Below are 25,835 nucleotides of genomic sequence, written 5' to 3'. Positions count from 1 at the left end.
ATAAAGTGCTAATGGGGAAGGTTGAGAATAGCTCTTCTGTCTAAGGCACAGGGCAACCTGGTGCCCAGGAGAGAACACTGGCTCGAGAGTGGAGACACGGGCCCTCATCGCAGCTCTTGCCCCCTGAGCCTGGGGAAATTCCGCCCCCTCGCCGAGCCTTCCTGCCTCCCTGTGATCTCCAAGGCCCCTTCTAGCTCTGACAGTCTGTGGTTCTCTGGAAAACTGGAGAGACAGATTGGTTAACACAAATAGCTTGAGGGCAGAGAGTCACCTTTGGAAATGTCAAGGTTTTTCCCATGATAATGAAGGGCAGAATAGGACTTTTTACTAAGCCATGGCCTGGTGAAATCAAAAGTAACAAGCTGACAGGCATCTGGGCTCAGTCAACCGCCATGGCGTAATATTGGAAACTCCAACTGGTTTTACTTCCCCCTACCATTAGTAACCTTTCTGCTTTTGGCAGGAGGACAAGACTGCAGAGATGTAAAGTTTTCAGTCCCTTTGTCAGAAGTTCCCTTGACCTTGTCTAATGACTGAAAGTTCCCTTAGAGACTTTTCAGCCCGCTCTTCTCATTTTATAGGTAAAAAACTCAGGTCTTAGAGGGATGAAATGACTTATTAGCACCTCATATCATGTTAGTGGCAAGGCTAGGATTAGAATCCAGATCTTCCGGTTCACAGCGTGATATTTTTTATCTTTTGCATGTTCTAACTCCTGAGACCATAGGAGTCTGGCTTTTGTTTTTAAAAGCATAATTCTTGTCATTAGGGGTAAAAATACTTTGATTTTTAAACAGTAATTTTTACCAATAAGCACACCACCCCTTATTTTTCTTTTCTGTTTACTTTTTACCCCTCCCAGTCCCTCAACTCCCCCCAAAGTTCATATTTCATAGACAGGATTATGTTTAGTTTTGTTATTTAGTAGACAGTTAAAATGAATTGGATTCAGCTGTTTTTGAGGCATGAGGAATTGGGGAACAAAATGATGAGGGAGACACTGGGAAGGATTTGTTTTATTTTTTGGCATTTGTTATACTGCAAAACAGCTGGAGCTGTAAACTTGAAGCTTGGCAGCCTTGTGTTTGAGCCAAATCAAAATAGAAGAAAATTGATTCAATATTTGTAAGCAAAGTTATGAATGTTTATATTTACATCTTTTGCAGACGTGCAGTGGAACAGTTTCTGTTGGTCTGATGCTCAGTCTTTTAAGTTCATACTTTAATTAAAGAACCCTCTTGTTAGGGAATGGACTTAATTAAAGATGCCCCAGTCTTAGCTCCCAGAGCTAATACAGTCCATTTTACTTTAATTTCTGGAAATTCTGGAGTATGAATGTGAAGAGGGAAGAGAAACTAGGTGAAGGGTTCTTTCTTGATAGAATTCCTTCCCACTTCAACTCCCTCCCTAAGCTTACGAGAAATATTATGTGACAGTAAATTACATTATACGTGTAATTTTACTAAAATCATACCTTTCTAGTTCAGCTTCCAATTTGATGTAAAGCTTTGTTTTGAAATACTTACATCAGACCAGAGAGAAGGACTGGTTTGCCTAAGGTCACTCAGAGATCCTTAGGCTGCTGCCTCCTGGTTTGGTGCTATTTCTACTATACTGTCTCCCTGGATGACTGCTTTTCTTCAGTTATCTTCCCAGGGTCATTGGCCCTGATCTCACATAGTCATATCTGTATGGTACAGAAATAGTTATCACTCTCAGGGCAGACGGAAATTCAAAGGATCACTGTCTCATTCATGTTTCTTGTGTTGAGTTCTTGTTTGTTTTTTCATCTTGGTTGTTCATCCCCATGGCTGTCCATGCCCTAGACTAATAGCCAGTTTTAATCTTCCTTGATCTTACCTTTTAGAGCACCTGTCCATTTTGCCCCCACCCAGACCATCCTGATCTCATCCCTGCAGCTCCGTGTCTTATCCTTGTGTCTGATTTTTCTGTTTCGTTCTTTGAAGTCAGGTCCCCCATCCTTTCCCAGTTCTCTTCTTTTACCCTCTCTGTCTGCTTCCTCCTTTCTTTGTCCCCCTTTCCCCTTCCTTCTTCTTTCAGCATTCTCTCTCCCCCATTCACCCTTTCTCCTCCCCTCAAAACATACACACAAAGTTAAATTAAACAGGGTTCCCATGACACTAACCAGAGTTCTCTCTTCTACCAGTTAACTCAGCCAAAGGAAGGAGCTGGTGATGGGTAGTAATGGGGTGGGGTGGGGGGAGAATCTCATTTAATTGAAAGATTTGCTTATTGTTATTTTCTATCATTTCTGCTTTAGGGTCTTTTCCCCCCAGGACAAGGAGCCACAATTGGAGTTGATTTTATGATTAAGACAGTGGAGATTAATGGTGAAAAAGTAAAGGTAAGATACTAAGTGTTCAATAAGGGTTTCATTGTGTTGTGTGAGAGGAAATAGAATTTTCATAACACTTATTAAATCACCTAATGGAAACCCGCACTGAAAATAACATACTCAGCCATGGCAGCTTATTTCCAAACAGAGTTCCTCTCTTCCGTTTATAGGGGCAGGAAGGGGTTATGGGTGATGTGTTTACAAATGGGAAGACAGAGAGAGAAGAGCTAAGGCAAGTTTGTCCTGTCTCTTGTCATGTCAGACTTCCCTGGTGGTCCAGTGGTTAAGACTCCGTGGTTCCACTGCAGGGGGCATGGGTTCGATCCCTGGTCAGGGGACTAAGATCCTGCATGCTGTGTGGCATGGCCAAAAAAAAAAACAAGGAAGAAATTTCTTTTGGGGATCTCTTGAGTTGGGCCATTATGCAGAGCTATTTCTTCTTCTTCTTTTTTTTTTAAATTGGAGTATGATTGCTTTACAATGTTGTTAGTTTCTGCTGTACAATAAAGTGAATCAGCTATGTGTATACATATATCCTTTCCTTCTTGGACCCCCATCCCACCCATCTAGGTCATCACAGAGCACGGACCTGAGCTCCCTGTTTCTTCTTAATAGCAGCTTCATGAAAGAGCCTCCCGATTCCTACATTCATTATGGGTCATTCTGTTGTATGAATCATGTATTAGAATTATTCTCTCTACCACCCTACCCCTGTCCCTAGTAAGGGAGAAATACTAAATGAGGGGTCCAGGAAGGGTCCATGATCTTCCCCGTCCCCTTTGTGGCCTCTGGATGGTTTGGTACCTGTATGAGCTATGGTGTCTGAGTTCAGTAACAGGAGAAGGGAGGTAGTATTTTTCTAGCGCCTAATATGCATCAATCCCCCTGCTACCTGTTTTTACATTTAACTTAATCCTTATTGTAAACTCTGTGAGGTAAGTGGTAAATTGTCTTCATTTTATAGTTTTCAGAGAGGTTGAGTGACTTATTTATCCACGGCTACACAGTTTAGCAAGGGAGGTAGGCAGGATCTGAACCGGTTTTGTGTGGGCCAGTGCACCCCACTGCCTCCCTGGCAGGGGTCTCTACTGCTCTGAGAGCAGGGGAGAATGAAGGCATAGTAAGCCCATTATCTCGGAGCAAGGAAAGCGGGAGGTGATGGAGAGAAGTGTGCAGTAATTACTTGGGGGACTTCCCTGGCGGTCCAGTGGTTAAGTCTCTATGCTTCCACAGCAGGGGGCATGGGTTCGATCCCTGGTCAGGGAACTAAGATCTCACACGCCACGTGGTGTGGCCAAAAAAGAAGAAGAAAAAAAAGACTAAATTACTTGGAAGGAGGGTAGAGATACTGATCTTTGGCACTGTGCCCCTCAGAGTTAGTGAAATCCCACGGTCAGATCTTTCAGAGCTGAGTCCCATGGAAAGAAGGGGTGACCCTGGCATCAGCAGCACAGTGAGAACCATGGCATCAGAGTTCCAGCCAGATCCCAACCTCAGCATCCCAAGTTTGAGTCCATGTCACTTGCATCCTTCTCCCATAGGTACCTGCACTCCCACCTTCAGATGCCTCAGGAGGGGCAGAGAAGCTCCGGGGTGCTCTCACAGCATGTCACAGACATACAGAGCTGTGTTTAGGATGAGGCTCCTGAGTGGGGGACAGTATCTTTCCTAGTGCCTCTTCCAGCCCTGACTCTTCAAAGGGTTTGTTTTTTTTTTTTTACTGCAAAGACATCTACACCAAATACAATAGTGATGGAGAGCTGGGGGCTCTGGAAAATAAAAGCAGGGTGTGGAATCCACATAAATGCCAACTGGAAAGGTCAGAAAAACTGTGCATTGGGGTGGTGAGAAGGAGCTGGGTGGGGAGAGGAGGGAGCCAGGCGTGTGCACTCAAGAGGCGGCGGCAGGAAGAGCCACTTGTAGTTCTCTCCTGTTCCAGCAGAGGCAGGTGGTGCCATCCCAAGGAGCTGGGCTAAGATAACTTCTGTTTTAGGCATTGTATTTCCAGATGTTTGGGTTTCCCATTTATATACATATATATGTATGAGTTCATTCCTTTGACCAGAAAGGTTCATGCCTGCCATATGCCAGGCCCTGGGAATAGATAGCAGTGAATAAGAAATGGTCCCCATTGTTAAAGAACAGGCTGATTTTTCCTTCCTGAATCCCCAGATTTAGGTATTACATTTATGCCACTTTCCGTGAACCATAACCTCATTTTGAAGTACTTATTATACTCAGCTAAAATCCATCTTTTTATAGCATCTAACTCTACCACGAGACCACAGGCTCCCCAAGAACAAGGTTTATATCTTACTCATCTTTGTATCACAGCACTGCCCGTTCCCATCATCACTTTAGGCCTCTGGACCTTCGTCTATGAAAAGTGAGAGTTGGTTCAACTCCGAAATCCAGTCCTAATTAATTTGCCTGGGATTTTTTCTAGCCGTATATGTAGAATCAAGATAGAAGATGACCCTCTTCAACCACATTAGTCCAAGGGTCTCATTAACACTTGGACACGTGAGGAGAGCAGCCCAGGCTTCACTAAGGAAGCAGTTGTTGTCTTATTATTGTTGGTGTCCTTTAACATTTACTGAATACCTCTTCTTGGTGAGAGTTAAGTGTCTTTTTGCTAGTCGTTTGCAGGCTTTCTCAGGGCCCCATAGAGCCAATGGAAAGAGAATCCACCCGTGGTTTGTACAGGATCACCCACCTGGCGAGTGGCAGGGCAGGACCAGAACCCCGGTTTCTCTCCTGACTGCTCATCATCCACCATCAGCCTCTCCTACAAGTCCCATTCTTTCTAGGATGACTCCCAACATCACAGGCAGCTAAGCAAAGGTGTTAGAAAGATTCTCATAGCTATTAAGTCTTAGTGCCCAATCAGTAGAGGCAAAGTTGAGGAAGAGGCCCTTCTCTTAAAGTGGTCTGTATTATGAAGGTGACCTTGGGTAGAAAATATAATTAAAACTTATATAGAATTTTCTCCTAACCACTTATTTTTTTAGCCTATCATAAATTAATGAGTAATAAGCAAAACTCTAAGCTCAGTCTATGACATTTTAACCTTAGGAGATTAATTATAATAGAAAATTTGCTGGATTTCTCTCTCATTAGGTATATACTGCATAGATAGGAAAGTCTTGAAAGTATGCATATGTATTTCCTCTCTCAGCCATCTGTCCATCCTTTCATTTATCCAGCCATCCTGTGTTAGGTAAAGCATCTTTGTAACTAGTAACTTACTGTCATCTTGCTGAAACGTTTCATCTGTGAAATCTTCTTTAATACTCTGCTAATCGTTTAAGCAGAATGAATCCATCCTTCCTTTGTGATTCCACCATCCTTTGTTCATTCAGTTAGCCATCATTCCAATGTGTCCACCACATACCACGGCCTGTTTTAGGAAGGCAGTAGGGGTATAAGGTTAAATAAAAGGCAGCCCTTACCCTTAGAGAACCTAGTCTAACAAGGGGACATAGTAGCAAACCAATGATTGCAGTATGTTCTTGTAGCAGTGAGGCAATAGAGGTGTAAGTGGTGGTACAAAGAAGAGAGTAGACAACGGTGCAGCCCCATACTGGAGGTGAGAGTGGTTAGGAAGCCCAGGGCAGTGGTATTGAGAACATATTCATGGACATAAGACTAACACCAGGAGACACTCTCCTGCTGGCCCCTCTTTAATAAAACATCTCGTATCTTACCATGGTTAGTCAACTATGTATTCATCCTCCCTGTACTCGGAGCTTTTTGAGATCAGGGATTGTGTTTTATTTATCTTTGCATCCTATCTGTGCTTAGCACAGTGTTCTGCATCTGTTAATGATCTATAAATGCTGAAAAAGAGCAAATGAATTGCAGAGAGAATCGTGAAACCAAGTTGAATAATAAAGGCAGTGGAATATGGATCTCCTCAGGAATTAACCATAAGGCTAGAAACAGGCAGCCTCTTTGGCAGAACAGCCTACATCTCAGCCAAGACATACAATCACTATTCTAGAAAATATCTCAGTGGGTTTCATTCTCAGAGCTGTTCTCAAGATGTGCCAGTCATGAGAACATACTGATTTCTAATGATTGGCAGTACTAAATCCAATCACAAGTGTTTCTCGAGGCTCCATGTGGCATTAAAATAATAGTCTCTTGTTCTAAGACACAGCCTGGCAGAGGGGAACCATGTCCCTAGGTTTGAGGCAGAGAAGAGAAGTAGCTTTTGTCCTGGCAAAAGCTGTAACATCTGTATGGTCGCCTTCAGCATACACAGGCTTTCATGTACATCATCAAAGGGCAGCTGTGACTCCAAATCAAAGGAGAGCCTGTGTGCCAGTGATTGGTGGCAGGGACCACCGGTCACTCATCAGTCTCCTCAGCTAAACTGGTCTGAGCCGAGGGTGATACCAACTGCCTCATCCTCTTTGGATGCAGATGTACATTTAAATCAGTCTCTGGCAGCAAAGCAGCACGGTGTATGGACTGAGTCCCCTCCCGGGAGTCAGAAGGCCTGGAGTCTGCGTCCCAGCCTCGCGAGTAACCTGTTAATGAAAGAGAGGCATAAACTTGCCTACCTCACTGGGTGGTTGTAAGGATGACATGAGACCGTGAATAAATATTTGAACATTTACTCTTTGCCAGACACTGGATTTGGTATAGGGGATAAGGGGGAGTGCTAAAATGGACCCCAGCTTCCCCCTCATGAAGATTTCAGTCTAGTGAGGAAGATGGTTCTGAAACAAGTTATTACAAGTAACTAAGTGATTCAAGTGTGTCAGGTGCTGTGAGGGAGAATTGCAGGGTAGGTTGCAGGAGAGATTATTTGGGGGTGGGGATGGGGAATCTGGCCTAATCTGAAGGTTCCAGAAGGTCTCCCCTGAGGAAATGATGTTCTGTTAACGGGGGTGAAGGCATTTTGTGACATGTGAAATTGATGCAGTTAGAAGGGAAGATCGTTGTTGGTGTGATTTTTCAAGGTCTCGGATTTGTTCTGCACTCAGCAGTCGCTCTGGGGAAGAGTTCTCTTTCAGAGGTCTGCTCTGTGCAGGGAAATTCAGGTTGCAGTGAGAAGTGTTCTGCCTTCTTTGTTATTAGAACCATCAGGTAAACGACTTCAGCAGGTGTGCATATTATTAACCTCTTTTTATAAAGAAGCCACCAGAAGCCCAAAGAGATTAAATGACTTGCCCAAGGTCACAGAGCTTACAAGTGGTGGAGAGAAATTATTTTCTTTGCCTGCCATGGCATTGTTCCTGTTTTCATTAACAAAGATAATACCTTAATATATTCATTTGAATGGATTTTTTTTTTCCCTCTCCAGTTGCTGACTGAAATGCCAACAGTCACAGTGACAGCTTGCCCTGGATCCCGACTTTTGTAATTGGGCATGCATTATGATTAAGAGCAGGGACTCTGGGACCACACTGCCTGGTTGAATCAGCTCTAGGACATATTGGCTGTGAGACATTGAGCAAGTTAATTAATCTCTCTGTGCCTCAGTTTCCTCATGTAAGAAATGGATATAGGAATAGTACTTACCTCATAGAGTTGTTGTGAGGGTTAAGTGAGTTATTCTATGTAAAGTGTTTAGAATAGAGCTTGGCAAGTAAGTGCTCAATAGTTTGGTTGTCTTTTTTAAGATTTTTTTATAAAGAATAGAAGGGATTGTTTATGACCAAAAGGAGAACGTTTGAAATATGTTATATGAATACAAAGCTTTAATAAGACATAGGAATATACTTTCTGATTTAGAAAATAAACAAAATGGAAAATTAAAGATATGAGCAATGAAGGGTCTACAGATAAAAAAAGCAATGCTTATGGGAAATAGGCTTATAATAAAAATTAAGTAGATTATAAATACGCTAATTTTACCTTTTAAATGAAGTTATACAAAAATAATCTAAATGCCTTTAAAAAAAAAAGAATAAAGGGGAAACTCAAAATAATTTAACAAAGAAAAAAACAAAAATGAAAGTGAATCCCTATCTTTAACCAGGCTCACCCAACAAATCTTTAAAAAAATTGTAGGTGCCTTTTTCTTAGGGCAAAAAATAACCATGAAATTATTTGGGTGAAGGTGCTTCTGTCTCTAAACTAAAGCAAGGCAGTGCTGTCTTTCTTGCTTCACCAACCTGATCCTTCTCTTATGCCTTTACAGCTCCAGATCTGGGACACAGCAGGTCAAGAGAGATTTCGGTCCATCACCCAGAGTTATTACCGAAGCGCCAATGCCTTGATCCTCACCTATGACATAACCTGTGAGGAATCCTTCCGTTGCCTTCCTGAGTGGCTGCGGGAGATAGAACAATATGCTAGCAACAAGGTCATCACTGTGCTAGTGGGTAAGTAAGGACTAATGAGGAGGGACATTGATTTGTGAGCATCAGAGAATTTAGAATCACATAAGGCCACATGCCTTGGTACCTTCCGAGAGTATAGTCTACAGCTGTATAATTCATGTGGTAAACATTCAGTTCTTCTGAATGAAATTGAAGAGAAAATGAAATAGATCCTATCCCATGGTGATGGTTTAGAAAAGTAAAGTAGAAAATGTTGCTGATTGATTTTCCTATCAGTGCAGGCTCTAGGGAAGAAAGTGGATTGCCATGAAAGTTATGTGGGCTGCTAAACATTACAAAAAAATCTAGGCCATGGAAACTGCTGGTCTAGAAGTAAAATATATCTACGTTGATAAGGAATTCATTATTGAAGCAATTATTTTTTGCCTAAAAAAATGGACTTTGGTTAATTTTTTCCCTTCTTACATTTATACTGATTTGAAAAATTCTAATTTTCAGAAAGAATAAGGGATATTCTGCAGTTTGTTTCCTCTTGTAGGAGGGTAGAACCTCTATTTAGTATGGGGGGAAAGCAGAAAATAACCCATGTTTTTTTTTTGTGGTGACAAATGCACCCATTAAAAATGAAATTGCGGCGAAACAGATTAGATTGTTAAAAATCCTCTACTGGTGATGGAAAAATGTTAATAATATTTGGTTGTTAAAATGTTTTCTTCCCGAGAATTCCCTGTCAGTCCAGTGGTTGGGACTCCAAGCTTCCACTGCAGGGGGCACAGTTTTGATCCCTGGTCAGGGAACTAAGATCCTGCATGCTGTGCTGTGTGGCCAAAAAAAAAAAAAAAGAAAAACAAAGTTTTCTTCCTAAGAAGGAACATTGTTGTATATTCTAGAAAGACCTGAATTTTGGAAATCCAATAGAGAACCTCAGAAACATTAAGTTAAAAATCATGGTTAACAGTAAGTTAAACACTTTATAGAAAGTGTTATAGCTAGTGTATATGTGCCAGGAATCATATTAGGAATATTATGTGTCATGATCCCAAATTTACAGATGAGGAAAGCAAGGCTCAGACAGGTGAAGTTCTTTCCCCAAGGTCACTCAGCATGTAAGACTGACTTCAAAGCCTGTGTTTATCCAGCTGTAACGTGCTGCCTTGTAACAGATTGCTGGACTTTTCCTTCAGGCTGCTGGGTTAAGTATCTGCCTCTCTATGAGCTAATGCTCCATGCTCGGTCCTGAAAACCCTCCTACACACTGAAGAACCTTTGCTGTGAAGAGCTTGAAAGACCTCCACTTTGGACATAAAGTCCTTGAGAACATGAGTCAAAGCATTACTACTTGGGATTCTATATAAAGGAAGTTAAATGAATATATGAGGGGACATGATCAGTCAGCTCAGTATGAAAGAGGCACTACCTTTTTTTTTTTTTTTTTTTTCCCGCGGTACACGGGCTTCTCACTGCTGTGGCCTGTCCTGTTGCGGAGCACAGGCTCCAGACGCGCAGGCTCAGCGGCCATGGCTCACGGGCCCAGACGCTCCGCGGCATGTGGGATCTTCCCGGACCAGGACACGAACCCGTGTCCCCCGCATCGGCAGGCGGACTCTCAAGCACTGCACCACCAGGGACGCCCGGCACTACCTTTTTATTTATTTTTTATTTTAAAAAAAGTTTATTTATTTATTTATGGCTGCATCAGATCTTAGCATGCAGGATCTTTCGTTTCGGTGCATGGGCTTCTCTCTAGTTGTGTGTGGGCTCCAGAGCACGTGGGCTCTGTAGTTATGGTACATGGGCTCAGTAGTTGCAACACAAGGGCTTAAGTTGCCCCATGGCATGTGGGATCTTAGTTCCCCAACCAGGGATTGAACCTGCTTCCCCTGCATTGGAAGGCAGATTCTTAACCACCGGACCACCAGGAAAGTCCCAGCACTGGCCTTTTTTTTTTTTTTAACATCTTTATTGGAGTACAATTGGTTTACAATGGTGTGTTAGTTTCTGCTTTATAACAAAGTGAATCAGCTATACATATACATATATCCCCATATCTCCTCGCTCTTGTGTCTCCCTCCCACCCTCCCTATCCCACCCCTCTAGGTGGTCACAAAGAGGCGTGATCTCCCTGTGCTATGCGGCTCCAGCACTGGCTTTAAAAAATTTTTTTATTATGGAAAATTTTAAATATAAGCAAAATAGAGAAAACAGTATAATGAACACCCATATACCCATTTCTCAGATTTGACAATTAACAACTCATAGCCCATCTTATTTTATCTTTTCCCCATCTCTTCTATCTGCCTTCCCCTTCAGATTATTTTGAAGCAAATCCCAGATGTCATATTAATTCAATTTATATTATTTCAGTGTGTATCTCTATAAAAGATATAAAATTTTTTAAAAAAGAGAACCTAACCACAATGCCATTTTCACACCTAAAAAATATTAATGAGTCCTTGATTGACTCATCCATCAGAAATTTATTCAAATCAAGATCCAAATAAGGTCTGTATGTTGTAATTAATTTTTATGTCTTTTGATTCTCCTTTTAGCTATAGCTTATCCCTCCATTTTTGCTCCCTGGGAATTTATTTGTTAAAGCATTTGTTTGTCCTGTGGAGTTTTCAAGTCTGAATTTTGTTATTTCACCCTGGTGGTGTCATTTGATATGTTCCTCTATCACCTAAATTTGTGGCAGATTTGTAGGTAAATCTAGAGCCTGGTCAGATTTAGGTTTTGTTTTTCGTTTTAGCAGATATACTTTATAGTTGGTATTCCAAGGTACTGTTCTCATAGGACAGTCAAGAAAAATGCTTGATTCTTTCTTTTCCATTTATTACTTTCCAAAGTAATGAGTTGGTTCCCTAGTCTTCCAAAGGCAACTGTTGAAGTTTGTTTATATTTTGAATATTGCTATAGATTTAAATATATCTGATGTATTCTAGCCCCTTGCAATTATTATTATTGATGCTTCAGTTGTTCCAACTTTGACAGTGGGAGCTTCTTCAAGTGGGCTCCTGAGTCCTTTTGCCATGACCCAGGAATCTTTGATAATTTTCTTTATATCTGGGATGACAAGTGTTCGAGGCACATCCAGTGCATTTCCTGCCCCAGACCTGGAATTAGGCATTTCTTCAGGAAGCACTGTTTCTTTTCAATGGGAAGTTGTATTTAGAGGCTACAACCAAGGTGATAGTAATCATCTTTACTAGGTGATGGCTTTTAGGCTTTTCAGTGGACAGAGCTGGTGTGTGTGTGCATATGTGGTGAATTCTGTGGCATCCACAGGGGGTTGTCTCATTAGGCTCTGTGAAACGTTTTGACTGACAAGACTACCATAGACCACATGGTATCACAGTCACTTAGAAGGATACAGGACAGGAAACACAGCTTAGTAGTAAGCCAGCATCAAGCATTCCTCTTCAGTGGAAGCAGCCTTCATAGCAGTCCACAGAGCTGTCCAGGACCTCCCGGGACAGTTCAGATGTGAAGGGAAAAGGCTCACTTCAGGCAAGTGCAGGATCTGCCCTGGCTAGAAGCCTCAATGCCCCATAGGAGCCCATCTCTCTTGTAACAACCCGACAGGCCTAACTTTCAGGGTCTCTTCAGATGAAGAATCATCACACTCAGGGAAGCCTAAAGTTAAGGCTTTCCATTAGGTATTTATAATTCATACATAGAATTCCCAGGCCAGATGGAATTTATCAATCAAGGGTCACTTTTACCATGAGCAATGTTGGGAAGTAACACAGTTGGCATATCACCTTTGTCAGATTTCCAAAACAGAAGTTGAAAATTTTTTAAAGATAAAATAACACCATGAATTATTCACACTGATACTTCCATTTGTAATTCAGGACTACAGAAATTTTACTTAACCTCATTAATCTTATATCCGTATTTCCTTTCTCCCATGCTAAAAATCCCTGTCCTAATGCCACTGGCATAATTACTCATTTGCTTTATCCCTTAAAACATGTATAGTAGCCCCAGATAAATGATGCCAACACTACCACCGACAAGACAATTACTGGACAGTTCAAGATTTTTTCCTTCAATTCTTTTTGTCCTTAGGGTATGTGCCACTGGGGATACATGGTTAAATTACTGGTTAAATTATCTTCAACTCACCTGAAATAGTTCCTCTTTGTGTGGTTATGCCACTTCATGATAAACAGGTTCATTTGTTTAATTTTGCTTTCAACTTTAGGAATTGCTTTTTAAATTTAATTTCATATTAATTGTGTAATCGTGTAAAACATTGATAAGATTCTGAAGTCAAATCTATAAAATGAAGTATATTTAGAAAGGGCTGGTTTTCATCCCTCAAGCTTGTTCCTTTCATAGGTAACCATTATCTTTAAAATTAAAATTTTGTTTTAGTCTCCCATTAAAAAAATAAGAATAAAGTATATTTTTTCATCCATTTTTCTTAGAGAATTGTATATTATATACACTTCTTTCAACTTTGCTTTATTTGCTTAACAATATATCCTAATGTCTCATTCCATGGCAGCCTACAGAGATATTCCTCATTGCTTTTTATGGTGCTAAGTAGCTCCAAATAACTATGGATGTGACATAGTTTATTCAGCCAGTGCCCAACTGATGGGCTTTTGGGTTGTTTCCAGTTCTTTGCCATTACAAATGGCACTGGTATTTTAAAATAAACAATCCAGGAATAACAGTCACATTTGTTTTGCTTTACTTGCCCATCTCTCTGGTTTGACTTCAGATACGGAGTTGAATTTTGATGTTTCCAAACTTGCAAAAAAGTCAAATGACGATTCCTTCTTTGATTTTACCACTATTTTAGGCAACAAGATTGATCTGGCTGAAAGGAGAGAGGTCTCCCAGCAGAGAGCTGAAGAATTCTCAGAAGCTCAGGACATGTATTATCTGGAGACCTCAGCCAAGGAATCCGATAACGTGGAGAAACTCTTCCTTGACTTGGCGTGCCGCCTCATCAGTGAAGCCAGGCAGAACACACTTGTGAACAATGTATCCTCACCCTTACCTGGAGAAGGGAAAAGTATCAGCTATTTGACTTGTTGTAATTTCAACTAAAGGCTGAGGCAAGGAGAAGCAAGAGGAATCAGCAGTTGCCCTGATGGGCCACCAATTGCTGGGGAGATCTGGCGATGACTATGGGTCCCGCTCTAGGACCTTCTGACTCCTGTGGGCTCCTGAGCTTACAAAGCATGGCAGGCCAAGGGCCTCGTCCACAGGCCAGCATTAGCAGAACATATAATGGTTTCACCCTTTTGCAGTCTGGAGTCGGATCAAGGAGAAAATTGCACTAGGCGCTCCATGATCTGCAGAGCATGTTGCTTTTGTTTTTTTTTAAAAAGCAAGTAAAACGCATTCCTGAACACAGTCCAGGGGGAGACGTACTGTAGGGATCCCTCCTGCACGTCAGTGGGTGCATGTGGGGGCTGCTCTTTAGGGCTTCTGGGGGCCCTGGTTTTCTTGTCTACCAGGTAAACCAAAACTGGGAACGCCAAGTCCTGTCTCTGGTGCGTGTTGATAGCTCCATGGAGATTTTGAAAAGTGTTATTTCTCTTTTCCATGGGCACTTTCAAGAACTTTGGGATGTAAAAATGAAATGAAACCTTTACCCGTGACAACAGTAGCAATCATTGTTTCATTAATGTATACAAGCTCCATGACTCCTTTTGGTGCTAATGATTCCACTCTTTCACAGACCAAACATTTTAGTACATTGATGTCCTTAAATACATTTCATAGAAATAAAAACAAAACAAAACAAAAAAAAAGAAAAAAGGGAAGTCCATTAATCAGCTGTCTTTCTCAAAGTCTCATTATCACCTTTTCTAGGGTAGATTTGTTGGGAAAGAGAATACTTTTCCTTTCCTATTCCCCTCTAAATCTCTACCACTTTCTTCTTCAATTCTCCCATCTTTCCTGCCCTTTAAGTAAATGAAAAAGTTTGAAAAATGGAAAAAAAAAAAAGAGAGAATGGTAGATACCCTAATATAAAAGATTAGCTCTAAAACATTATGAGTAGTGTGAGAAAACAGACCCAATCCGACCAAAATACTGTGGATTAATGGACTGCCGTGAAGAGTTCCAAGCAGAGCACAGTCCTTGATAGCAGGTCACATCTTTTACTTCCTGGTACTATCCATCTTGGACAGACCAAGGCTTAGGATTTTGTAGACGTTTTTAGTACGGTAAGTGAGAATAGCAACAGATGAAAAGTCTCACAATTTTTGTATCTGCATTGATAACCTTAGAAAACTTCTGCTTCTAGAAGCAGATTGAGTAGTCATTTGTCATCTCCTTGTAGTAATATTACTCTCTGACTCATGACCATTCATTCTTTCCTGTTTCTTTTTCTTTTCTTCTCTTTCTTTCCTGGTCTTCCCTTTTTACCTCCTCTCCTCCTTATCCCCCTCCTTCCCTCCCTTCCTTATATACATGTGTTACTGCAAATCTCCAATTCAAATGGAGGTATATATGCCTTTACTTAGCCAATTTAAAAACAGAACTCAAAATGGAAGCCATGCTGCTGAATATGTGTTACTGTTTCTTCAGTGCCATACTTTGATACCTTCCAATTTGTTCACTGATATAAATGCAAATCGGGAAAATAATTAAACGTATTTGCTGTTGATGCTGTCAGATGTTTCTGTAGCTTGCTGCTTAGTATAACTGAGGGATGAGTAATGGGATAAGGATATGATACGTAATTCCACTGTTGCTGTAGATGGTGGCAGTCTTGGTCCTGATATATTGATGTGTGAAAGCTACTGAGTTTTAAAGCAATGAGTCATGTGGAGACGCAATATTGGTGAAGCCTTTCTAGCATTTCTTTAGTAGGTTTCAGAGCGACCTATCTGCACATGGGGACTGTACATATTGTTTAAGGGACTGATACTTATGGTTGGCCTCACCATGCTTGTCCTGATCCTATGGGTAAGAGAAAGAGATCCCAGAAGTTTGAAATGCTTTTATTTTAGAACCTATCTCTATAGGAAAGAAAAATCATTTTAATAAACACCAAACAAAATAATTTATCATGGTTGCCTTTCCCTCCCCATTTTCCCCACCAAGCCAGCAAGTAAAGGTGTTCAGAAAAGTTCATCAAAGTGGGCAGAAGAACTCTTTTTAAATGTTGAGGAAATGTCCCTAAGTTTAGGTTTACTATCTGTCATTTAGGGCAAAAATCCAAAGTCCCCAGCATATCATGACTCAACTTTGTCTCACAGCAGCAAGTGTGTTGAAAATAAAGTTGCTTTATGAACTCAGAGAATAGAACATTGTTAGACTGGACAAATTTAGTTGTAAAATAGGTTGTAGGGCCACTCTTGCATTCTGAGATTCTTTCCTAGGGCTCAGTCTCCTTTATCTACTCTTGGCCAAACTCAGAAGGGTATTAGAAAGCTCTGCTCTTGGCCCCTTTCTTCCCTGTTACCCTTCCCAGCCTTTCTGTACTTACAGTCACCCATCTATGGCACATCAGCAGGGACACATGAGAATGTAGGGCTTTGTTTCTTTTTTTCTCTTAGTTGTATGAATTCTAGATTAGGCCTTATGGACACTTGTTCACTGATGTATCTCAAGTTTGAGAACAAGCCCTGACAATGTTGTAGGTGCTCAATAAATATTAGTTGAATAAACGACTTAGTGCCAAGAGGAGCTTTTTCAGTTAAACAGAAATTTATCAAATAGAACTTGAGAAAGGACACTAATTAAATGTGGCCATCTTAACACAGGCCAGGACCTAAACTTACTGGTTTGCCTACTAGTCCTTATTGTCTTGGCAATATTTGCTAAGATGAACCTTCTTAGATAAAAATGAATTCTCATTTAATGGTGGATGAAAAAGAGGGTTGCTTTCTCATAATTCAGTATGGCTTGATCTGACTCATAAGACTACCAGAGTCCATGTCTGCCTCCATTTTGGTGTGATCTTTTTCTTTTGTTTAATAATGTTACTAAATATATGGCGAACTTTTCTTCAATTTACAACACATTGTATTCATGTTATATAGTCAGATTTGGGGAATCTGTGAAATCATGTAGTTTGCTTATATTAATGATATTATGGCTTTGTCTAGACTGTATCCTCAAAGGATTTTATGCTTTGTCCTTTACCTATGCAAGGCTTTTTAGTCCTTTATGTGCTTGTGTTAGATCTATTGAATTATATTAACATTTAAATTTGATTATATGGGGCCAGTTATCCTTTCTGTGGATTACTTAGAGTAGGCCATTAGTTTTTCCTGGCCATTTTTTCCTTCTGTTTTTTTTTTAGTCATTTCATGTTAGCACCTCTACCTGAGTAAAGAGGAAAGAAAATAACTAAAAATGAAAGTGAAATGGATTGATTTGACAATGTGTCAATTTCTGAGTTAGAGTTTGGTAAGAAAGGTAAAAACCACTGGCCAAAATAAGACACTTGGATTAGGGCTATTTCCTGTAAACAATTTAGACTTGCTGGAGAGGGGAGGCAGAATTTAACCAAAGGCTGGATTCTTCTTTCTTCTTCTGTTTATGAATTTATGTCTTCGGAGGACACTGGTGATGTCCAGTGTTAGATCATGATTTGCCTCAGTTGCCCTTTAAGCTATCCCATAATTCTTCCAGATCCAGCATCAAGTTTCAGTTAATGAATCTTTCTGAAAAAATACCAGTTGCAAGTGATTTTGAATTGGTCCTCTGACTAAAATGGAAGCTTCTTTTTTTTATAATAAACTAAGCTACGTGAATGAGATCATATTATAATAAGGAAAAAACTATTTAATTTTTTGCCCCATGTATCAAACCAATAGCTTTAAAGATAGACATTTTCTATTTCTTAATCCTGCAGAACTCTGTATTTCATAATCATAAGTACTTTAGGGACTACTGCCCTATTAGCCTGTAGAAGAGCTCTTCTAGGGTTTACCCTTTTTTTCTAGAGTTTTTTTTTTTAACTTCAACTGGTTACTTATTCTCCTCAACCATGGCCCTGACAGATGTGTTTCAGTGCAACTATAATCCTCTTGAGACTTAACTTGAAAATGAAAAGCAGTGAAAAAACATGTGTTATCTCATCCTTCTGACAAAATGTACTCCATGTAAGCAGTGTGTGGCTGAACACTAATTTGGGGATAAGAGAGGGATGTGTTTTTTTGTTTTTTGTTTTTCTTCTTTTTGGATTTCATATCTGTGACATGAGCCTACTTGTGTTTGGAGGGAAAACTGGCTTCCCTTACATTCTCACACTGCGGAGAAAGCATACTGAATTAAGAAATTATCATCCCTTCCAACAGCTCATTAATAATGTTAGAGCAAGGGAGATGATACTTCATCTCCTTTCCTAAACCCATGGGAACATTGCAATCATTTTGGGGAGCCATAGTTTAAAAACAAATTGAGGCATAACAAAGATGGTGAAGGAGTTTAAAATTTAAGACATCTGAAGAATATTTGAAGGATTTAGGGAAATATAGCTTGGGAAAGAGAGAGGAACACAGTACATTAGAGCAAGACTCTGTTGTTCAAAGGGGTGGAACGAGGCCCACTGAATAGAGGTCATAGGGCCACAGATTTGAACTTCACGTCAGGGAGAACTTTCTCAAAAAGTTGGTTCACCATGGAAGGGGCTGCCTCTGTCAAGCAAAGGCTAGATAAGAACTTGGCAAAGATGATGTGGAGAAGATCCCAGCATTTGTTGGGGTGGCCCAGATGACCTATTAAAATTCTATGTTGTAGTACTTCGCTTCTCGTAACACGTTCAGTTAAATATCTGTTGACCCACAGCTTTTTTTTTTTTAAGGCTTTGCGCTTCTGCCCAAAGTGCATCCTACTCTCCAGGAAGGAGGGTGGTTACATGTCATTAGGTTGAGACTGGCTTGCTGTTATGCCCTAGGCTGGGATTGTTTTCCAAGTCCATTCATTGATGTCCTGTTGAAATCACAAACTGATTCTTGAGTTAAAGATTAAAAAGGTATTGTTTTAGTAGAAGTTGAAATCTACATGAAATCACGGAAATTATGTATTTGTCACTTGCCAAACATAGGCCAAGCTCAGTGTTAGTGAGTAGTTGGTATTTCTTCAGGATTTCAGGATAGGCCTCTTTAGCAGAGCGGAATCTTCAGTTAAAATCCCGTAAATTACCAACGTAAAGTTTTGCAGCTCCTGTCACAGATGGGCTGATGGTCACTGGCAAAAAGCAGGCCCCCAAATCTATTTTGGAAAAGTCTCAAATGACATTTGGTTAGTCGGTTTGATTCTCTTGAAAAAGCATGATCTGAAAATAATTTTAAAAGAATGGAGGCCAAATTGCTCTATGTAGAAAGTAACAAAATATAGGTCTTTGATTTGAAAATCAGAGATAACTATAAGCAACATTTGCTAATAAAGCCCATTACCCAAGTGATTCCTCCAGCTGCAAGGTAACTTGCATCCTTAGAACTCTGGCTGGTAGATGGCTCTTCATTGGTCTTTCTAAAAAAGTCATTGGTCTTGCATCAGTATGGTGAGAAACACTTCAGTTTGGGTAAGAATTTCTTTGACTCCTTTGGATAAGAAGTCAGAGCACAAAAGCTACCCTCTTCTTTAACTGACTTTGTGACATGCAAGAGTCAAAATTTTACTTTCCCACTGAGTTAAAGCAGAATTTTCAGAGGTATTGTGTTCTAGTTCCCTTGGCGGGTTGTGACTTTGACACTTCAGGGAGTGATGTAGGGAGGTATTTAGAAGGGGGGAACACTAGGCTAGGTGTGAGGGGTCCTAATATTCCCATGAATCAGCTATAACATTATGCAAAGCACAATCTCTTGCAGTTTCCTCCTCCACAAGATAGACTAATAGTAATAATACCTGTCAGAATTATTGTAAAAATTAGATAAATTGAAAATGCTTGGTAAACAGTAAACACTCAAATATTAGTTTTCTCCTTGATTAAGAGCAGACTTTGGATGGTCTGATACAACTATAGATCCTTAGAACAAAACAAGGAATCCTCCTGACTTAAAAAAAAAAACTCCATTTCTGAAAGGGCCTTAAAAGAAAATCACTCATTTGGTCCATTCTTCTGCCTTAGGGCATAACTGTTACCCAAGAGACTCCACTTCTTTACCTACTTCAAGAAAGGTATTCTCTCTCTCTACCCAGTGGGCAATTCCAGGGTCGTAAACTCATTATCAGGAAACTTAACCTTATTACCGAGATACCTCACAGTGCAATTTGAACCTCTCTCTTCTTGATCCCATTCTCCATTAGAAGATAAATGCGTTGATCCTGTTTTTTTAAAGGGCCATGTTTGCCATTTATTATAGCCCTTCTGCCTCAATTTTTTTTTAATTGACAGAAAAAGCTCATTAAGGTGATAATTATTATTCCCTTGGGGAATGTCAGGATAGGTATTTATAAATTCTTAGCTTCTTATTGATATCAGATTTAGATCACAATCTTACTGTTGATTAACTCTTCAGTTATCCATGTATTTTCTTCTTTAGTTAACATATAATTGATAACCAAGTATGCTTCTGAAGAATTATTCTGGTTATGTGGCTCTTGTTTTCTCCTCTTGGTAAAAATGGGAGTCATGAATCCCAGTTTTGTCAACTGCTTTTAGGATGTAATTTCATACATGACATTATTTGATGGACGTAATTACCAACACCTAAATTTAGCAGGGTTTCTTTCCCTTTCTACATGTGCACTAAGTTCTGAAATAAAAATTGGAATACCAAATGCCTAATAAAGCAAAAATTCCTGCACAGAATATCAAAAGATACGAATCTGGTCTGCTAGGATAATTTGTCACTAGTTGGTTGAATTGGTACAGAGCTTTTGTTTAAGGTTACACAGTTATGCCTGGATTAAATAACAACAGCAAAACTTGATAAGCCCTCTGAAAAACAGCTGCTAAACATACTGCTTTCTGGAAAGTAATCATTAAGAATATATATTCTCTTGTCCTATACAGTTGCAGAATGTTAGTAGAACTTTCTTGTAGGCTCCCTGACAATGAATGTCAATTGATTTATTAAAAAAATTTTTTGTGTGTGAACCCTTTTATCCCTTTAAGGTATGTTGGGGCTTTCATGTTCCTGTTGTAGAAAATTTCAAATGACTGGAATGCTGACTCCTAATTTCTGCTCACTGAAGTGTCCTCTAGACATACCAGAAGGTTGGGGCTTCTTTGTTGATATGTAAGGGAGCTACTTAAATACACTTATATAAATGTAAGTGTGTGAGTAAAATTGCTATTTTCAGCAAAAAAAAAACAAAAACCTTTGCTTAAAATTTCAGATAAAAAAAATTTCAGATAATAAAGGGTTGAGATTTTTTTTAGATCATCTAAAGGGAAAAAGTGTGCCCATATATATTGTTGCATACATTTTAATGCATGACTTTTAGTATAGGGATGAAATAAAATACAAAATATATAATTCTGGAGGTCTTCTCAGCAGCTAGTTAAAATATTTAGAGAAGCTGTTTTATGAAGACTTAGAGAATCCCTGATTTCCCTTTTCCTATCTCTTTCGATCAAAATGTAAACATAGCTTTCATAAACATGTTCATCATGGAATCATATGAACTCAACTCTTAATTGGTTGTTGGTTTCAAGCATAGGCTCTCAGTAATATCTGAATACATCTGAATATAAAATCTATTTCAACACAAGCAAAATACTTGATTTTAAATGTTAATATGCAGATATTAACAGGATGCTGTATCATGTCTTATGTGTTCGTGTATTTTTTTAATAAAATGCCTGTTAGAAATATAAGCTGATGATGACCTGAGTGCAATTAGCTGAAAACGTTGTATAGAAAGGTGATTGTGTGAAAACTTCACTCAACATTAAAAAGGGGGATGAGGGAGCAGGAATCTGAGCAAAATATTTTAAAATGAAGTTGCATTTCTCTTTTTAAAATTAAGATATAATTCATATACCATTCAATTCACCCCTTTAAAGTGTACAATTCAGTGTTTTTTTTAGTATTTTTACAAAGTTGTGCAACCATCACCATTATCTAACTCCAGAACATTTTCATCATCTCCCAATGAAATTCTGTACCCATTGGCAATCACTCTCCTGCTTCCCCACCATCATCTAGCAACCACTAATCTATTTTCTCATTATAGATTTGCCTATCCTGGACATTTCATATAAAAAGAATCATATAATATGTGCTCTTTTGTGTCTGGCTTCTTTCACTTTGCATAATGTTTTCAAGTTTCATGTTATACCATGTTTCATGTTACAGCATGAATCAATACATTCTTTTTATGGCTAAATAATATTGGCTAAATAATATTCCATTGTATGTATATATGTACCAGATGTTACCTGTCCATTCATCAGTTGATGGACATTTGGGTTATTTTCACTTTTTGGCTATTATAAATAATGCTGCTATAAATATCTGTGTACAAGTTTTCTATGTGGGCATATATTTTCACATCTCTTAATTAGTCTAGCAAATCAAAGTCACTTGGGTTCATTTAAGCAGGGCCTCTTAAAATCCTACTTAGAGAATGCAACTTATAATCTTAGATCAACTGGTCAATTAGGAGATTCTTGAATAATGGCTAACACCCTAATATGGCTATAAGAATTTTGCTATGAGCCTATCATTTAGATAGTCAATTTCATGAAGACTGCTTCAGTCTTGTAGAAATTGAATTGTTATCACATAGAGAATTTCCAAGTCCTCCACATTTTTTGAAAGGGCGGCTACAAATCATGCTGGAGAGCAGCACTCAATCTTCTAGGATTCAATGAAGGAGCACTTTTTTTTTTTTTTTGGTACGCGGGCCTCTCACTGCCGTGGCCTCTCCCGTTGCAGAGCACAGGCTCTGGACGCGCAAGCTCAGCGGCCATGGCTCACGGGCCCAGCCGCTCCGTGGCATGTGGGATCTTCCTGGACCGGGGCACGAACCCGTGTCCCCTGCATCGGCAGGTGGACTCTCAACCACTGCGCCACCAGGGAAGCCCTAGGAGCACTTTTAATATACAATTTCCTTTACATATATCGACTGTCTTTTAAAGTTTGGGTTTTCCTTCTTGAAAAAACATTGTCAAATTGCCAAACCACTTGACTGTCCATTGTAGCTTCGGTTGTTATTAAGAAATAATTCATACTGAGAGTAAAAGTAAAAAGAATGTATTTTGTGTGCAAAGGATGAATGTATTAACAACTTTTTATTTGTAACAGAATTTTTTAAAAAGGTGAATAGAAATTGCTTTCCCATGTACTTGTAAATAAATAAACATTTCCTGTTGCCCACATTTGGACAATCATATGCCATCAAACTATGTAAAAAGCATACAAGCTTTAAGTACACTAATGTCCTTCAGCATGAAATGTGCTCTGGATTTGGGGATCTGGAGGCTTGAGTTTGAATGTCGATTCTCTAACTGGCTAACCTTAGACAAATTGTTTAACATTTTGCACCATGGATTTCTTCCCTATAAAATATGGGGCTACATTGAGTAAGGCCTCCTCCAATTATAACAGTAAATAAGATTCCTCTGCTATATTCAGGATGTGAAAATTATATGCTAATTATTTCTAATGGTGAGAAAAATGTTTTATCCTATCATATATTGGAAGGAGTATTACACTGAGAAGCATGAGTCAAATTCTAGTCCCAGCTGATACTGAGAAGCTGTGTGACTTCGGGGTAATCATTTAATTTCAAGCCTTAATTTTCCCAACTGTAAAATATGGGCACTAGATTAGATATCTTTAAGATACCTTCCAGCCAAAACACATTATATGGTTCTATTTTTTTTAGAGATATCATTTAAAATATTATCCTTCATAATTAGGAATGAGACTACTTATGCATTACTAATAAGGCACTCATTCACCCATTCATTCATTCACCATTTATTGACCATATACTATAGGGTAGGTGCAGGAATCTGCTTTTAGATGTCTCTCACCTCCACTGCAGGAGTCACGGATTTGCACCTTTTCTTGAAACTCATCCCCACTTCACCTCTTGCCTCTCACTCTGCCTTGCGATATGCATTTGAGAGACAAATGTCCTGGATTAAGACTGAGTACAGTGGGTCATGGAGCATGGTAGAGTTAACAGGATAAAAAGGAATTGCACTATGACTTTGGGCTCCCTGGCATGGTGTTCTTCAGTTAACTGAGCATAGGCAATCTGTAACCTTATTTGACATTAACATTTTAACATTCATAAATATTGGGCTTTGCAAAATCACTTACTATAATTTTGTTTTTGTCCAATGATAGCTTCTCAGCAGTTGGTATGAGACTCAATTTTGCTCTTTTAACACGTTTATTAAAAAGATGTATTTGCAGGAATTTCTCTTCTGAATTTATATATCCTGTGCTTTTAAGTGTTCTGTTATTAATATTAATTTGAACCATGTGAAATTGTGTTTTTTAGGTCAAAATCAGTCAGATATTGGCAATTTCATATGATTCTAATATGACCTAGTTAGTCGTAAGCAGCAAAGACTGGGAGGCAAATACCACCAGTTGGAGGAGAAACTTTGACTCTTTTAAGTGTTTTCATTCTGTTGTTGTGGGGGGTTTTTTGCCATTAAGGGAATTTTGACAAGTTTATTTCAACTTGTGCATTGGTTTTTTCCATTAGTTAAATGGAACAAATTGCAAACTTGAATAGAGTTTTTAAATGCTTATTCACATACAAATCAGTACAGATCACTGGAAGAAAATTATAAATGTGGTTTATTCCCCAAATATCTAAATGTTTAGGTCACTGTGTTTCTCATTTGGGCAATGTAATGATTCAGATACATAATTCTTTGGCAAATTGGAAATCAGTGTTTCGAAAAAACTTGAGGATCACTGTCATTAATTTACTCAATTATTTCACATCTTCTGACTGGCAGAATATACCGGCTATATGCTATCTATATACTCCCAAACACATCTGCAGCTGAGAGATGAAACCTGGAGCTATTTTTAAACCACAATCATGTGGCTGTGCTTTTGGCCTGGTGCTCACCTCTGAAGATTTCAAGAATCAAAATATCTTATTTCCATTACTTGCAGGAAACCACATATTAGTAACATAAGACAGACTATCTAAATTTTAATACTTGGAATTTATTCAGGCTTCCCAGAGAATAGTTGTATTTTCACATCTAGATAAAAATAAGCTTGAGGAAACAGGCTAGTCTTTCTGACTTTGATCTTAAAGATGAAACCACAAGAACTAACAACTTGCATGTGGCCTAAAATTCTATAAAGTTTACTGTGAAATACTTTCAGCACTTTTGGAGTAGAAAGTGCACAGGTAGGGACTTCCCTGGTGGTCCAGTGGTTAAGACTCTGTGCTTCCACTGCAGGGGGCACGGGTTCGATCCCTCGTCAGGGAACTAAGACCCTGAATGCTGTGTGGCCAAAAAAAAAAAAAGCGCACTGGTATAGAAGACAAAGATTAAGACCCTGCTTTGAACATGGAAAGCATTCTAGGCAAGTTATTTAACCTCTTCTTACCTCCGTTTCCTCATTATAAAATGAGGGTCTCAACACTGGTATTCATTTATTTATCAAGCACCTAGTGTGTCCCAAGTAGTATTCTAGTCACAGAAACTATAGCAGTGAACAAAGTTTAAAAAAACAAAACAAACACAACTTAATTTCATGGAATTGATTTAGCATGGGAGGGGTAGAAAATATGAACCTGGGCAAGGAGAGAAGCAGTGATGGTAGAGTATTGATATGGCATATAAGGTGGTTAAGGGAGGCCCTCATTGATAATATGTCATTTAATAGTAGACCTGAAAGAAGTGACAGAGTGAATGGTGTATGCATTTTGGTGAAAAGTGTTCTAGGCAGAGGGAACAGAATGTACAAAGGCCTCAAGGCAAAGGGATGCCAACAAGGCTAAAACAAAATGAAAAAGTGAGGGGCAAAGGTTGGAGGGGAGTGGTGGCATGGATCATTGCACCTTGCAGTCCACTGCAAAGACTTTGGTTTTTAGACTTAGAGTGAGCTGGAGCCTTTGGAGGGTTTTGAGTAGATGAGTGACTTTACTTACATTTTAACAAGATCACCCTGATGCCCTGTTGAGGGTAGATTATAAACAGGCAAAGACAGTACCAGGGGGACTATTTAAGGAGACACTGCTATAATCCAGGTGAAAGAAAGTGACTTGGGACATGGGAGTAGGTGTGGAGATTGTGGGAAGTGCTCCTATTCTGGCTCTAT

General features: G+C 39.4%; 1 protein-coding gene across 3 annotated transcripts in view; it reads left to right on the top strand.

Annotated features, from left to right (window-relative positions):
* RAB30 (RAB30, member RAS oncogene family) overlaps positions 1 to 24,685 on the top strand; it is an 84,263-nt gene extending 59,578 nt beyond the window's left edge. For 2 of the 3 annotated variants that reach the window (XM_022593947.2, XM_089915370.1), the window contains 3 exons: positions 2,282 to 2,365; positions 8,511 to 8,694; positions 13,466 to 24,683. In XM_022593947.2, coding sequence (XP_022449655.1) covers positions 2,282 to 2,365; positions 8,511 to 8,694; positions 13,466 to 13,716 — 519 coding nt within the window. In that variant the 3' untranslated portion in view covers positions 13,717 to 24,683. Of the gene's footprint in view, positions 1 to 2,281; positions 2,366 to 8,510; positions 8,695 to 13,465 lie in introns of all 3 variants that reach the window. The other variant, XM_089915371.1, reaches the window with a different exon arrangement.
* The last annotated feature ends 1,150 nt before the right edge of the window (positions 24,686 to 25,835 follow it).

This window comes from Delphinapterus leucas, chromosome 7, assembly GCF_059928025.1.
Source record: "Delphinapterus leucas isolate spDelLeu-1000000601 "Yukka" chromosome 7, BTC_Dleu_Yukka2, whole genome shotgun sequence".
In the NCBI taxonomy this organism is placed as follows: Eukaryota; Metazoa; Chordata; class Mammalia; order Artiodactyla; family Monodontidae; genus Delphinapterus; species Delphinapterus leucas.
The sequence above is the reverse complement of the archived record's forward strand: the minus strand, read 5'-3'. Positions and strand labels throughout refer to the sequence as shown.